This window comes from Rhinoderma darwinii, chromosome 1 (genome assembly GCF_050947455.1).
Source record: "Rhinoderma darwinii isolate aRhiDar2 chromosome 1, aRhiDar2.hap1, whole genome shotgun sequence".
Taxonomy (NCBI): Eukaryota; Metazoa; Chordata; class Amphibia; order Anura; family Rhinodermatidae; genus Rhinoderma; species Rhinoderma darwinii.
In genome coordinates this window covers 552,455,134-552,472,708 of record NC_134687.1, presented here as the reverse complement: position 1 = coordinate 552,472,708, position 17,575 = coordinate 552,455,134, and the positions used below count along the sequence as shown (strand labels likewise).

At 39.9% G+C, this 17,575-nt stretch overlaps 1 protein-coding gene across 1 annotated transcript in view; it reads right to left on the bottom strand.

Annotated features, from left to right (window-relative positions):
* MAP1B (microtubule associated protein 1B) overlaps window positions 1-17,575 on the bottom strand; it is an 82,113-nt gene that overhangs the window by 17,473 nt on the left and 47,065 nt on the right. Inside the window, exons 3-4 of the mRNA XM_075838049.1 lie at window positions 6,490-6,572; window positions 251-391 (exon numbers count right to left, since the gene is read on the bottom strand). Of these exons, the coding sequence (XP_075694164.1) occupies window positions 251-391; window positions 6,490-6,572 (224 nt within the window). The remainder of the gene's footprint in view (window positions 1-250; window positions 392-6,489; window positions 6,573-17,575) is intronic.

Sequence of the window (17,575 nt, the reverse complement as noted above, 5' to 3'; positions counted from 1 at the left end):
GCAGAAAGTGGATGAATTGCAGCATTTTTTAGAGGAGTTGTCACCATCTCCTATCGTTGTGAAAACACAGCAAAATCCGCATCATTTTCTGCAGTAAAAAATGCAGGATATGGGGCGGTTTATATATATACAGGTATGTATATATATATATATATATATATATTATAATTAAAATGTTATAATATTTTCATTGAATTATCGATAACCCAAGTTAAAATGGCTCTACCCATGTTGACTTGTTGGCTCATACCTCCTGATCTGTGAAGATCTCTATGAAGTTTTGGAATGAGAAGGATCCGGACTGAAGAATAAGTTCTCCTGTATTTTCGAAGCACTGTCCAGTTAGCACTAAAAGTTTGTGTCTTGCAGCATCTGAAATCAGTAAGCGTACCTATGATAAAAGACAAAACATCCATGGTTTAATAAACCATAAAACGAAGCTACGGTGAAACGCGCGTCGGGAGCGCTACGGTGGTGCGTGAGTGGTCCTCTCTGGGTTTCCCTGTGTTCCAGCCCAGCTGCACTTTGCAGGTATTGTTCCTATTAGGATCCTTCTAAACCCTTTCATTTATTGGGTGTCATGTGTGGTTACTTATCCCCATGTCTGATTACATCAATTTACTTATATTGCTATTGTGATTTGTTTCATATCCTGGTACACTGCGCTGGTTCCTTCCTCTTTCTATAACTATACGTTATACACATACGTATTGATTCTGTATAGGACCGTGACACAGTCTGTAGTTTTGTGATGCCCACTGCATCCTTTCTTTCACCGTTTCATTGTGAAGGTTGCATTTTTATCTACCTGTACATGTTTGTATATTTTAGCTTGATTTTTCAATAAAATATATATTTTTATCCTTTATACAAGGTCGTGTTTTGTCCCCAATAGGTTTTGTATATTTGTGTTACACGTATCATTATCTCTAGGGTTGTTCTATGTTTGGTAAACCATAAAAGGCATAGACATTCATATATAATTCTATCAATATGCATAAGTAAAGTAATTAGCAAATGTGAAAAGATTCCTATCTCACTATACGTCTATTGTCATACATGCTGTATTTAGTATTTTATTATTTTTTATTGTTTGTACTAGTAGCTGTTTTATGTGATAATCTTTATCCTAGTAGACTTTTCATCTGCTTACCTGAGAGTTTGGGTCTTGTGTGTATTTCACTTATAAATTGTTAAGTAAAGTTGCAGGATTATCTATTTAGTATACACATGTTGAATGTAGCAACTTTGCAATATATCTTCAATAATTTTTTTTATTACTTTCTCTTTTTCAGTTAGTTTTAAAAAACAACTGTCCACAAGTAGGCCAGATAATACTAATGTATTATTATGGCTTTATTTTTAATCCATGTAGCGCACCACATTAATACATGAACATCCAAACAATCTCAATAACAAAGGAATACATATTACTGCCATTGTGTTGATGTGTTATTAAAGAGGCTCTGTCACCAGATTTTCAAACCCCTATCTCCTATTGCAGCAGATCGGCGCTGCAATGTAGATAACAGTAACGTTTTTTTTTTTTTTCAAAAACGAGCATTTTTGGCCAAGTTATGACCATTTTTATATTTATGCAAATGAGCCTTTCTTATGTACAACTGGGTGTGTTTAAAGTTATGTCCAACTGGGCGTGTATTGTGTTCGTTACATCTGGGCGTTTTTACTTGTTTTACTAGCTGGGCGTTGTGAATAGAAGTGTATGATGCTGACGAATCAGCATCATCCACTTCTCTTCACAACGCCCAGCTTCTGGCAGTGCACAGACACACAGCGTGTCCTCGCTCATCCGACGCGATGAAGTTCCTGTGGGAGGAAGTGAGTGACGTCACAGCGTGATCTCGCGAGGACACGCTGTGTGTCTGTGCACTGCCAGAAGCTGGGTGGTAACGAAGAGAAGTGGATGATGCTGATTCGTCAGCATCATACACTTCTATTCACAACGCCCAGCTAGTAAAACAAGTAAAAACGCCCAGATCTAACGAACACAATACACGCCCAGTTGGACATAACTTTAAACGCACCCAGTTGTACATAAGAAAGGCTCATTTGCATAAATAGAAAAATGGTCATAACTTGGCCAAAAATGCTCGTTTTTGAAAAAAAACAAAAACGTTACTGTTATCTACATTGCAGCGCCGATCTGCTGCAATAGGAGATAGGGGTTTGAAAATCTGGTGACAGAGCCTCTTTAAGCAAGGGACTAGTAAGGCTTCGTTCACATCTGCGTTGGGGTCCCGTTCTGACGTTCCGTCGGAGGTTTCCGTCAGAACGGGACCCTGAGCAGACACAAACTGACACGAACGGAAGCAATAGCGTAGGCTAAAAATGCGGACGCTGAACGCCTCCAAACATCTTCCCATTGATTACAATGAGAAAAACGCTGCTTCGTTCCCACTGGGCTTTTTTTTTTTTTACACGGCCGTTTGTAAAAACAGCACGTAAAAAAGGGCATGTAAAAAAGTACATGTCACTTCAGCCCTTTTTCATTGTCTCAATGGAAAAACCGCTCCAAAAACGGCCGTAAAAAACGGCTGAAAATCAGAGGCTGTTTTCTCTTGAAAACAGCTTCTGTATTTTACAGACGTTTTTTGTTTGTCGTGTGAACATTCCCGAATAGAACAAGAATTAGGGGGAGTTCACACTGAGTTTTTTGGCTCTGTTTTTGACGCAAAAACCTTGTCGGAAACCGCGCCAAAAAACGTCCGAAATCGCCTCATATTGATTTTAATGGGAAGTGTAGGCGTTTTTTACTGCGAGCGAAATAAAACGCTCATGGGGAGAAAAAGTCATGTCCTTTCTTCAGGTGTTTGTCTCTGACCTCCCATTGGCATCAATGGGAGGCAGAAAAAGCGATGTTTGCCCATGGCGCTCAATGGCCACGGCCAAAAAATGCGGCAAGTGTTCTGACGGCAGGTCAAAATCTGCCTCACATTCCTGAAAGAATTTTGAGGCAGATTTATCCGCCTACAAAAAACTCTGCGCGAACTAGGCCTTACATGTTGCTGACAGTTAACTTACATGTAGGAAAGCCGTGGTGAGGGCGCATTGAGAGCGTTAGTATTAGCAGCTGGCTGTATGTTGGAGGCACACTGCAGCTAGCACTGTTCAAGGGCTATTCCCAGAATAAAAAAGGATCACCTAGCCACGGGTGGACCCACCACCAATCGCAAGACCGGGGGGGGGGGGGGGGTGAACTCCCTGTTCCTCCTCATAAATCGTTCAGGTAGTACTATGTCATACTATTTTGCTGGACTGTGGATGTAATACTATGTTTTTCTGCAGTGGGTGCTGCAGGGAAATGAATGGTTAGGACAGATTGACAGTGGTCAGCTAATCTCTGGGACAGCTTCATTCTAAGAAGGGGTTGGCCACCTTTGAACACCATTCTTTTTGTTTTTTATCTAAAAAGGATTACATTTCTATGCTAATTCATTTTTTAATGTACCATTACAGCGATTGTAGCCACGTTTTTCTGATACCGATTACCCTTCTTAGCCCTAGATATACAGTGCCTTGCAAGAGTATTCACCCACCTTGGTGTTTTTCCTGTTTTGCTGCATTACAATCTTGAATTAAAATGGATTGTTGGGAGTTTCTACTGTTTGATTTACAAAACAAGCCTATCACTTTGACGGTGCAAAATATTTATTCGTGTGACACAAACAATTCTTAAAGACAAATAAACAGAGAACTTTGTTGTATAAAAGTTTTCACCCCCGGAAAGTCAATGCTTTGTGGAGCCGCCTTTTGCTGCAATTACAGATGCCATTCCCTTGGGGTATGTGTCTATTGGCTGAGCACATCTTGACACTGGGATTTTTGCCCATTCTTCCAGACAAAACTGCTCCAACTCCAAGTTAGATGGGTTGCATTGGTGTATTTGTGTACAGCAGTCTTCAAGTCATACCACAGATTCTCATTTGGACTGAGGTCTGGACTTTGACTCGGCCATTCCAAGACATATACAGGTCCTTCTCAATGAATTAGAATATCATCAAAAAGTTAATTTATTTCAGTAATTCAATTCAAAAAGTGAAACTCATATATTATATAGATTCATTACACACAGAGTGATCTATTTCCAGCATTTTTTTCCTATAATGTTGATAATCATGGAAACCCCAAATTTAGTCTCTCAGAAAATTAGAATATTGGGTAAAAGTTGCAGATTGTAGACTCATGGTGTCACACTCTAATCAGCTAATCAACACAAAACACCTGCAAAGGTTTCCTAAGCCTTTAAAAGGACTGGTCTGTTGCTCAGTGGTCTAAAGTCCTGTTTTCAGATGAAAGTAAAGTTTGCATTTCATTTGTAAGTGGAGTGGCATCAATGCAAGTTACTTCCGGTCCAGTGTGAAGTTTCCACAGTCAGTGATGGTTTGGGGAGCCATGTCATCTGCTGGTGTTGCTCCACTGTGTTCTATCAAGTCCAGGGTCGACGCAGCCGTCTAGCAGGAAATTTTAGAGCACTTCATGCTTCCCTCTGCTGACCAGCTTTATGGAAAAGCTGATTTAATTTTCCAGTAGGATTTGGCACCTGCCCACACTGCCAAACGTACCAATACCTGCTTTAATAACTACAGTATCACTGTGCTTGATTGGCCAGCAAACTCACCTGACCTAAACCCCATAGAGAATCTATGGGGTATTGTCGAGAGGAAGATGAGAGACACCAGACCCAACAATGCAGACGAGCTGAAGGCCGCTATCAAAGCAACCTGGGCTTCCATAACACCTCAGCAGTGCCACAGGCTGATCGCCTCCATGCCACGCCGCATTGATGCAGTAATTCGCGCAAAAGGAGCCCCGACCAAGTATTGAGGGCATATGCTGTACATACTTTCAGTATTCCAACATTTCGGTATTAGAAATCATTTTTGAAATTGGGCTTATATAATATTCTAATTTTCTGAGACCCCAAATTTCAGGTTTTCATGAACTGTTACCATAATCATCAACATTAAAAGAAAAAAATGCTGGAAATAGATCACTCTGTGGGTAATGAATCTATATAATATGAGTTTCACTTTTTGAATTTAATTACTGAAATAAATTAACTTGCTGATGATATTCTAATTCACTGAAAAGGACTAGTATATATATATGTGTGTGTGTGTGTGTGTGTGTGTGTATGTATGTGTGTATATATATATATATATATATATATATATATTTATTTATTTATTTATAAGAATAACCGTAGACCAAAGAGTGTTGGTTTAATCGTTCACTTTGAGGTGATTAAACCAACAGTCATTTTTCTATAAGTGCTTCGGCTGGTACTTTGGTCTACGGTTATTCCTATCCATTTCTAGTCAAGGAATTGATTAATCCTTTGTCGTAATGCGCACATACGTATCCATTTGATGAGTACATAGCCAATGGTAGAATGGTAATCCCTTTTCATGTTCTTCTTTGGTCATCTAAAACATTATGAGGTATACTATATCAATCACATCAATATGAGTGCAAAATCCCTAAAATGAAGGCTGTTATTTAGTGTATATTCAGTGATAAAAGTTTGTCATGTTTATCTGTGATTATAGTTATACTGTTGGTGTGTTTTTAGTGTACCTGTGACAATTACTTATCGGCAAATTCGTTGAAGACCTTTTTCTGTGAAATTTGTTCCATTCATCTGAATGGTGTAGTTTCTTTTGTATGCGCATGGATTTTTACCAGCCCTATTCAGATGTATGAAACTGTCGCAAAAACTTCTGCAAGAAATCTGTGAGGTGTAAACATACCCTAAGGCCGGGTTCCCACGGGTCGGATACGCTGCGTAAAACTACGCAGCGTATCCGACCTGGAACCCAAAGCACATTCCATCCGAAAAACTGCACCACATGTCCCTCAGTTGACGTGCAGTCCGGCCTCCCGGGATAACACTGCAGCCCAAGTGACTGCTGCAGTCTGTGATTGGCTGCAGCAGTCACATGGGATGAAACGTCATCCCAGGAGGCCAGCCTGGAGGAAGAACAGAAGAAAGCGTCGCTATGACAACGCCCGAGTTATAAGTATGCTTTTTTTTTTTCTGAGTTGCAATTTTTTAAATTCAGAAAAGCAACGAAAATGCAGCAGAAATTGAGATGCTTAAGATTTAAGATCCGCACCTCTGATCAATTTATTAATGTTTTCTCTGCAGTGTTTTTCCCGCAGCGTGAGCATGTGATTTTCTAAATCTCATTCATTTTGCTGCTACTGTAAATGCTGCAGAATTTCCACACATAATTCAGTTGCGGAAATTCTGCATCGTTTACATGGGAACCCGGCTTAATACTTTTTATCAGAGAGCAGCTCTGAGAGGCCTGGGCTATTTAGGAGACATATAACTAATACAATGTATTTACAAAGTTACTTTACTTGTTATATCATGTCTATGTATAAACGTTAAAATTATGGTCAAAGGTAGACATAACCTTTAAAGCTGCATTTGGAACATATACTATACAAAACCGTACTTACTTCTGTGCTGACGGCCTCATCTGAAGGGTTGATTAAGACAACGGTCTCTAAAACATCACTCCGATGGTGAAGGATTTTTTGACCTGCAGAAAAAATGTAGTTGATACGTAAACAAATAGTTGTGTATGTATATGTGTGTGTATATATATGATATATGTATGTGTATATATATAAAAAAATATATATATATACACACATATATATATATATATATATATATATATATATATATATATAATCTCAATTCCTAGTTCTGAAGCCAGAAATAAAGTCTACTCCTTAGGCCTCATGCACACGACCGTGCCTGTAATTACGGTCCGTGATTACGGGCACAGCCAGCCGCTGACGGCCACGAACAGCCGCCCGAATTTGTGGGCCGTGCTCCCATATAAAGTATGTGCGTACGATCCATAAAAATCAAAAAATAGGACATGTTCTATCGTCTGCGGAGCCGTTCTACAGCACGGATACCTACCCGTAAATATACTGGAAGGTGTCCGTGGTCAATAGAAGTGTGCATGGGGCCCTACCCAAGGTTTCCACAATATTCAGTGGGAAAAAATTATGGTGAATATATAAAATAGCATTGTAATAATGTGGAACAGTTAGGGCTCATGCACACAACACATCATATTCTTTACTAGAAGCAATAACTTGAAGCTCCTGTGTCCCACAGCAAAATCTGTATCAGGGCCCCACCTACCATATGTCATTTATAATACTGGTGTCTTGAATATGGCAGAGGGACCTTTGGGACTACTCGGGCAGTAAAACCCGGGTTAAACTGCTACCTCAGCACCCCCTAAAGCTACGAATATTTCTGTAATACAGCATCACGGAGCATGTGACGTCATGGAATCTGTGAGAAAAAAAAAAAACTATACATATCTGCATGCTAAATTGGAGGAACACACAGGACAAATAGAAATCTACGGTTGCCATATCTCATCTGTATAGTGTAATATAGCTGTGTGTATAAGGCCTGAAAGTCACTATAGACATAACCTATTTCTTGGCAGCTACAGCAAATTTTGGTGGGATTTATGGTGAGGGGCTTGACATACTGTTCTGTACCTGTACAAACCGCTTCTTCAAAAAAGGACGTGAATGGCTTATATTAACCATCACAATCCATTCATTGACTGGGTATTTTAAAGATATGCTTCTAGGGGATTGGAAATTCAGGAATATACAGGATCTGTAGGATAGAGATTTGTCTGCAAAGTGACGTCTATCCCTCATGAGCTATACTTTTTACTGTTGGGTATAAAGCATTTAATACTGCTGGAATAGAGGACATATAGTGTAGTCATGGCTAGTACAGGTGACTGCATGGATGTTTAGGTGGCTGTCATCTCATACAGCCTCCGTTACATACCATAGCAACCATCTGACATGGAAGAGGAGTCGTTTCTGACATAGTGCACGGGTTCTTTGAATACTGCCCCCTCAGGGCCTGCACTAGGCATAACACAGTATATACGTTTTAACTGGGGTGCTCCTTTATGGAATAATGATGAAACTTATTACTGATATTGCAGTAAAATATTTATTTGTATTTCAACCTGAAAAGAATTTAAAATTGATAGTCATGACATCAATTTCTACTCAGCAGTTTTAGGAAACTGAATTGAAATATATAACGGAAATAACATTGTAACAAGTAGGCTATGTTCACACGTGGCAAATTTGTTGCAGAAATTTCTGTGACTAAAAAAAATCTATTCCATACATCTGAATGGGGTTGTTTCTGCCGCAGAAAAGGAAAGGTTGTAACATTTCTGCAACAAATCTGCCGTGTGTGAACATACCCTTACAACAGGGTTCCACTCTGCAGTCATCCAGAGCTCCCCACAGCCTGTGTAGTCTGAAACTTCACAACAGTGATGTTTTAGATTTTGTGAAACCCAAATAAAGATTTAACCTTTTAGCATACATAATGTCTGGAATGCTGTTGAACTAGATAGATACAGCGCATACCCCCACAGCAGTACTGTATTGAAGATCGCCAGTCAGCATTATTGTTTTCCAGAAATAGAGCAATGCGTGTCCACGGGTTGTGTCTGATATGGCAGTTCAAAGAAACTCCTGCCCATTTATTTCACTTTCTTAGGAGGTGTTGGAGCAATGTAATTCCTCTGCAACAGGGGTGTAGCTATAGGCTTATTCTTGGGGGTCCCCCAACTTCTCTTTACGGCGGATGCAGCACTAGTGTTGCTAAGGTCTTAAAGGACCAGGGGCAAAAGCCCCAAAACATATGCTCCCCCCCCAAAAAAAAATGAATCTATTGATGTCGAAGACAGCATATCTAGAAGACTACGACCCCTGTAGCTACACCACTGGATCGGATTAGATACATTGTCTCAGCAGACAGTATCACACATGATCGGACTAGATACAGGGTCCATCAGACAGTTTCACACATGATAGGCTTAGATACAGGGCAATGCAGACAGTATCACACATGATAGGCTAAGATACAGGGACAAGCAGACAGTATCACACATGATAGACTTAGATACAGGGCCAAGTAGATAGTAATATGATTTATAGGCTTAGATACGTGTCCCCAGTAGACAGTATCAAACATGATAGGCTTAGATACAGGGTCAAGTAGATAGTATCACACATGATAGGCTAGAGAAAAGAAGTACTATGCACACCAATATGGAATTATTTATCCAAGTAAATAATTTATTTATTTGTAGCCAGTGACAGTGCGACGTTTCGGTCAAAACCTTGACCTTCCTCAGGCACTTGAGTCAATACTGGTCCTGCGTGGCTGGAGCTGTAAGATTGGCGGGTAACCGCTGTGTGAGGCGCCTCACACAGCGGTTACCCGCCAATCTTACAGCGCCAGCCACGCAGGACCAGCATTGACTCAAGTGCCTGAGGAAGGTCAAGGTTTTGACCGAAACGTCGCACTGTCACTGGCTACAAATAAATAAATTATTTACTTGGATAAATAATTCCATATTGGTGTGCATAGTACTTCTTTTCTCTACTGGATCGGGTTGGGCCCCTACTCATGCACCCACACCATTACCTAGTGCTATCCGAACCTTGTAACTAACACATGATAGGCTTAGACTCAGGGCCAAGCAGACAGTATCACACATGATAGGCTTAGACACGGGGACCAGCAGACAGTATCACACGTGATAGGCTTAGACGCAGGGCCAAGCAGACAGTGTCACACATGATAGGCTTAGACGCAGGGCCAAGCAGACAGTATCACACATGATAGGCTTAGACACGGGGACCAGCAGACAGTATCACACGTGATAGGCTTAGACGCAGGGCCAAGCAGACAGTGTCACACATGATAGGCTTAGACGCAGGGCCAAGCAGACAGTATCACACATGATAGGCTTAGACACGGGGACCAGCAGACAGTATCACACATGATAGGCTTAGACGCAGGGCCAAGCAGACAGTATCACACATGATAGGCTTAGACGCAGGGCCAAGCAGACAGTATCACACATGATAGGCTTAGACACGGGGACCAGCAGACAGTATCACACATGATAGGCTTAGACGCATGGCCAAGCAGACAGTGTCACACATGATAGGCTTAGACACGGGGACCAGCAGACAGTATCACACATGATAGGCTTAGACACGGGGACCAGCAGATAGTATCACACATGATCGGCTTAGACACAGGGACCAGCAGACAGTATCAAACATGATAGGCTTAGATACAAGGCCCAGCAGACAGTATCGCACATGATAGGCTTAGATACAGGGCCCAGCAGACCGTATCACACATGATACTTCGGATTTACATTTTGATTGCTCCCAATGGCAGACAGAGTCATATTTGTATTAGAGACCCTCATTGTGGGAAGCGAGTATCCGGGGCACCATGTGCTTGATTATTCTTTGACTACGTGTGATAGAGACAATGGAGTCTCTATTGCAATATGGTCCTGCCTCCTGTCAAGAGCAAACAAAATTTTCCTGGAGGGAAATTAAATTCCATATGGTGTCACTACGGGTTCGTCTACAAATGACAGAGAGCAGTTTACAACAGTTTGCATTCCGTAAATTTGACATAAAAAAAAAGTAAATATAGCAGTAATCCAATTTAAAATAATTCATATATTCATTGTTTACATATATATCTTAGTGCCCGCAGAGTGCTGCTGCTGTTTGCTATTGCATTGCAGTCACAGCAGATTTGTACCTGGCCATGTTTTTCACTGTGTAATGAGCTGCTGACCGTGTCTTTTGCATATTATTGCAGTTAATCAACAATTAAATGCATGTGGCTGAGCTGCAATACCAGACACCAGCTGATGGACAAAAGTGGCGCTGTATCTAGAAAAGGGATGCTTTTTTTTACTAATTTGGAACAACAATCCTTTCATGCTATGTAATGGTACTTTTTAATATATTGAATGTTTTTTGCATTGTCTATACCACATTACCTCACCAACCAGAATATAGTGACTTGTCGGACCTCCCCATTAATTGCAGTCCATGCCAAAAGTAAGAAAAAATAACCCTGTTATCTTGAAATGTGTCTCCTGAATCCTGTAGAACATTGCAATGAGAAAACAAGGATTGATTTATGTTGCTAAACCAGAGATTGGTGCAATCACTTTTGTCAAATCTGCCTCACCAACAACTGTGGGGTGCATCACCCGTAAGGCCCGCCTCGCAGATTGAGAAGCCCCGGTCTACACATTTTTAATGACAAGGAACAATGTCACTTGACATTAAAGATTTAAAGGCTCTTTCAGGTGTTCATAGAACTGATTTTTGCGCCTGATCTGGACAGTGATCAAGCCTTGTAAAATATTAACCCTTTTGATGATGCCAAGTGCTCAAAAGATATTTAAAACATGTTTAAAATAACAAAAAAAATTGAAAAAAATGTAACAATTGAGATTAAACAATACTTTCTCAGAGAAAAGGGAAGAATCGAACCTCCCGTGCGGCAGTTGGGGTGTTGGACTGATAATGGTGACTCGTATGTCCTTCTATGGACAATTTAACACAGCTCAGACTTTTCACAAAAAAAGTGAGTGCAAAAACTGGCAAAAGCTAATGTGGTAGGATGGGATTGAATGTGTAAAAAAAAAAAAATCAATGTATTCTTTCAAGTTCTACTAGGCCTGAGGCTTGCAGCTTTTTTTAGCTGTTCTTTCTAATAACAGAAACATTATTGTTATTAACTGTTCCCAGTATTAAGGTCAGTCTCTTACTACGGGCAAATCTATAGCGTTGCATCTTCTCACTTTCAATTTTTCACAGGCTAATTTTTTTTTAAGAACTAATGTGTTTTTATGTGAATCTGAAAATAAGGCCACAAGGTCAAGATCACACTATCAGATCACACTGTCAGAGTGACACTTACTTCTTCCTGACATGGTGCCCATAGTCCTCTATTGTAATAGCCCACCAGACAGGGTCTGGTAACATTGCCAGCTTCTAACATTGCCAGAGTCTTACCCAAGACGACAAAAAGCTATTTTTAAGTCTTATGCCTGTACGATAGATTTTTCTAATGATTATCAACCTATTGTCCATTAATAATTACTTTGCTTATTGTAGATCTGTTCAAACGCACTCCATGGCTTTGATCTTTAGAGGATTTTATTTTCCTCCATTGAGGCTCTGTTCACATTAGCTTTTTTATGCTTCTGTCAAGGGTTCTGGTATTTTTGATAGCAAGAGTAGCATAGTCTGCAGCGCTATTCTTTCCGTCAAACACACTGGGACCCGGACAGAAACCTGATCAACCCCATTATAGGTCAATCGGCTCTGTCAGGATTCGTCCGGATCTGTTTGAAAACCGATCCAGCAAAATTGTCATGGGTCTGTTATGAATGGAGTGGAAGCCATGACGCTAACAAAGTCTAACTTATAATAGGTTAGGTTTAGTTGCGTTTCCATTTTTTTACTGGTTAGAATACTGCAACGTGTTACAATATTCTGTCAAAAAGCAAAGGAAATCCAACAGAAAAGGACTTACACAAGTGTGAACAGAGCCAAACACAAACCATTAGTCAGTAAACCATGTGTATGTGTAGCATTATGCCCTCTTCACATGACTGAATTTTCCTGCAAGTAACATGTCACTTTTGATGCAGTTTCCGCAGTCTATTCCGCCATGAAAATGAATGAGGATAATCTGCATGCAAAGAACGTGGCTGTAAACTGCCAAATCACAGAAGATATCTGAGGGTCAGTCTCCGATTATTGCTGCGGAATATCGACAGAAAACACGTCAAATTTTTCCACTGAAGAATCCATTGTGTGAACAAGGTCTTAGACTGGATTTTTTTAGTGTAAGGGAGCAAGATTGTGTACTCGAAATAAAACAAACTCACTATAACTCATAGAAAATATGACAGCTTAAGACAGCTGCCATGTCTTTTCCCTATAGCCTCAAGCTACATAACTCCATCCATGTATTATGAGGCTTATGGAATCTGCCTTATGAATGACATTACCCAATGTCAATAACCTGCTTACCCACTGATACAGCTACTTGTATGATATTGTCTAGTGGTCCAATCTTATGATCATTCAGATTATAAATATTATTGTTACAATAGTCTTCTGCATAATGTATAATACAAAGATAGACACATCCCCTTAGGCTATGTTCACACGGAGTATTTTGCAGGAGGAGTATCTGCCTCAAAATTCCGTTTGGAAGTTTGAGGCAGATTTTCCTCTCCCTGCACGCCGATTTTCGCTGTGTTTTTCGCCTGCGGCCATTGAGCGCCGCGGGCATAAAACACAGCGAAATACGCTTTCTCTGCCTCCCATTGAAGTCAATGGGAGGTCAGAGGCGGAAACCCCCGATGATAGGGCATGTCGCTTTCTTTTCCCGCGAGGCAGTTTTACTGCTCGCGGGAAAAAGACACCGTCGCCTCCCATTGAAATCAATGGGAGGCATTTTCGGGCCATTTTTGACGAGTTTTGTGACGCGGTTTCCGCGTCAAAAAACTCGGCAAAAATACTCCGTGTGAACATAGCCTTAAATTGACAAAGTTGCCGTGTGCTTATATAACTTACCCCTTATTATTAGGTAGTCAATATAACACTAAAAGTTGAAGAACTAAATGCTCATGATTCCATTGCTGGTCTGCCACTTTATCCGTGTTCTCTTAGGAACGTGCCCATATTGCCTTGCATATGGCATGTCCACACATCTATTTACTGAAAAGTGACTGGTTGAATACACAGCATATAAACTGTAAACTGCAATATTTAATTAAATTTCCTTCATGAACTGTATAGACTCGGTGCTTTTTAATGTGATTACCAAGATTCTTTTTTCTTTCCCCTTGGAAACCTAAATCCATTAAACACCAGCTGCCTTCCTCTTTACAATGGGTTTGAGACGGTAATATATTGATTTTCTGTGTAACGTGTGTTAAGGAATACTCCGAACATGCTGCACTTTGTTTATGGCAGATCTGGTAAAGTAGTCAGGGACATGTTCACTTATGAAATGCTGTAGAAGACCTGCTGGAGGTGGTTAATGGTGGAGAACTTTAGGATCTGGGTGCTCTGGGCAGCATCACTGCAAACATTGTATATATATTTCTCATAAATGTAGTTCGGTAATGTCTTGCTGATGTCTGGACACTTGTGAAAGATTTCTAGGATATCTTAAACATCTCTGCCATGGTCAAAAGCTGGCCATGCACATAAAATGAGTTGGCTGAACATTTATTCAGCCATTACATAAAAAATAAATAAAAAAAATAATATAATTGAAATGCCACAAAAGAATAAAAGGGGTTTTCCCCACCATTACATAATTGCCTAGCGGTAGAATCTCCTTTTAGTTGGTAGGGTACAACTGGCGGAACCCCTACCAACTTTCAGAATGAAGGAGCCACAGCACTAGTTATACTGGTATGCGGCAGCCGTTAAGGGGAAGTATGGGGCGGGCTCACGGGCTGAGCTCACTCCATACACAGTGGGTGACGGCTGTGTTACACACTTTGATTCCGCCCGATTAACACCTTAAATGCATCAAGCGCGACCGCGGCATTTAAATATTAATTTAAATGATTAGAATGAGGGGGGTGCCCCCTCAAACACGCCATCGCCCCCCCCACTGCACGATCGGCCATTTACAATGGTTGTTATGGCAGCCTGGGGGCCTAATAAAGGCACCTAGGTCTGCCATCTTTATACTCCTTTGAAGTTCTGCCTGTGGCAGGGCTTTAAAGGAGACTGTCAGAATCACGATATACTGCAATACATTAGTATTGCAGTATATCATGAAAGCGATCCAACGATCGCTGCTTCAAGTCTCCTAGGGGGACTAATAAAAAAAGTTACAAAACGTTAAATAAAGATTTTTATAATGTTCCAAAAAAAAATATTAAACACCCCTTTTCCCATTTTTTTCCCCTAAAACAATGTTATAAAAAATAAAAGTTAACAAAACCGGTATCGCCGCGTCCGTAAAAGTCATAACTATCACAATATAGTGTTGTTTAAGCTGCTCGGTGAACGACGTAAAGAAAATATATATAAAACATGCAAACTGCTGTTTTTTGGTCACCTTAGCTCTAAAAAAAAAAAAGGAATAAAAAGTGATCAAAAAGTCGTATGTACTCCAAAATGGTATTGGTGAAAACTACAGCTTGCCCTCACACCCCTAAATTGATAGAAAAATAAAACAAAGTTACAACTCTCAGAATAAAATATGGCGACGCAAAAATTTAATTTAATTTTTGCAAATAATTGTATTCTTTTTAAAAGTGGTAAAACATACAACAAAATATATAAATTTGGTATTGCCATAATCGTATCAACCTGTAGAATAAGGTGAATATGTAGTTTTTACCACCTGATGGACGCCGTAAAAACAAAACCCCCCCCCCAAAAAATGTGTAATCGCTGTTTTTTGCCCATTTCACCTCACAAATATTTTTTTTTCATTTCACAGTACATTATGCGGTACAATAAATGGTGCCCTGAAAATCTAAAATTTGTCCCGCAAAAAACAAGACCTCATATGGCTATGTCGACGAAGAAATAGAAAAGTTATGGCTTTTGGAAGGCAAGGAGGAAAAAACTAAAATGAAAAACTCAGATTGGCCTGGTCTTTAAGAGGTTAAGGTCTGTGGTCTCTTCGCAGATTTTTCCTGCACAGCTCTGCTCTCTTTCACTCAATGCACATAGGCTCCATTTACTTAAATGTAACTGAGTTTCAGTCCCTTGCACAGCGGTTGGACTGGAGCGCTAATGTGCAGTGAAAAAGTTGAAGGGGCCCCAGCCCCTTTGTTCAGGATAATGGCGGGTGTTCCAGAGGTTGGACCCCCACCGGTTGATGAAGTAATGACATATCTGAGTCGTCGCTTCTTATGATCGAAGTACTCCCATAATATTTTTAAATAAAACATGTGTCCATCATCAGTAAGCAATGCAGCGTTTGTAATAAAGGAAATCTCAGGAAATAGCTCCTACATATAGAAATTTATTTGTATACACTTAATGGTATGACAGTTTTAATCCTTTTATTGTACAGATTCATTATGAGTACAGTAAACATTTATGGGAAAGTTTTTATTGCAAACCTGTCCCATTGAAGAACATAGGCTCCATTAAAACTGTCAGCATGAGCATACACCAAAGAGAGAGTCTATAGCACCCTGGAGCGTCCGCAGTCAGCAAGATGATTTATATTTATGATTATTGATTTTTACCGACATTTTATCATGGCCCCTAGAAATGTACAGAACCTTTCATTAATTCTCAAGGTCAGTGCTGAATGATTTATATGGTATCCTGTGAAATATATTGATAAAAGTAGCCGGTAACTTATAAGTACATTCCCAATTTAGTCTATAGCGTGTAATATAGGATAAAAGAATAAGAATTAACACGGTGAACATCAACGTGTAATATGGACCTAAAGTAAAGGTCCAACATTGGAAGCAGTTTAAAAAGTATACAAAGGATTTGATTGAAGAGCAATTGGATAACCTAACTTTATTCTTAGGAAATACTATGAAGAGGAACATCCTATCGTAGCCTCCAGCTCTGCAAGGAATTCTAAAGATTAACCTTGAAGACGAGTCAGAAGACTACAGACTTCCATTTACAGTAGTCCCTACTCTGTTATTGGACTCCAGCCTACCGCCAGCTAGATCTTTTAGGAACCCATGGAGTTTGAAGTGTCCTGGGTCATTGCAGGATATTATCAGACCACAATTCTTTACAGTGTCCTTTAGAGGAGATAGAAATCTTGTGGAGCTTGAATTTTGTAAGCTTATAAAGCTATGGCATGTATATACGGTAATAATCTCTGGACTCTCTGTAGTTGGGCTGCCAACCTGTTCGACTAGAAATTATATAGTATAGCACCAAGATGCAATGCAAGGTTTATTATCATGATAATAGTATACCATTAAAAGTAGTATACCATTAAAAGGTGTGTGTATGTATGTATGTATGTATGTATGTATGTATGTATGTATGTATGTATGTGTGTGTGTGTGTGTGTGTGTGTGTGTGTGTGTGTGTATATATATATATATATATATATATATAATTTTTACTAATTCAAACCAGACACTTAGAAAGAATAATAGAATAAAAAAAACGAATAAATCTCAATCATAAAGTCAGCTCTTTATTTGTATATAGCTACCAGAAAGAGTAGGGCAAAAAAGTTGATGTGCACATCCAAAGTATATCAAAGCACATACTAAATTGTATTTGACACCAAAAAGGACACAGAGATAAGATGCACCATAACGTGTGTGGAATCCCAAGCTAAATAGACCCTGCCAGACTATGTGGGAAATCCCAATGAGGGCCCCACTTCAATACAAAACTATTTCTCAAAAATAGACCATAGGAAATGTGATGTGCAATGCAATAAAGCACATACCTAAACCATAGTAAGAATCAGACAATAGGTTTAAGCCCGGCAGTGGGGCACACACTAAAAGACAAAAAACAGCCAGGGGCCGCTCCATTTAGTTCTATGGGGCTGCCGCTCCGCTATCTTCTGCAGCTCCATAGAAATTAATGGTGTGGTGGCCAAGCATGTGTGCGCATTACCGCTCCTTTCCTATGGCAAGGTAAGCTCATC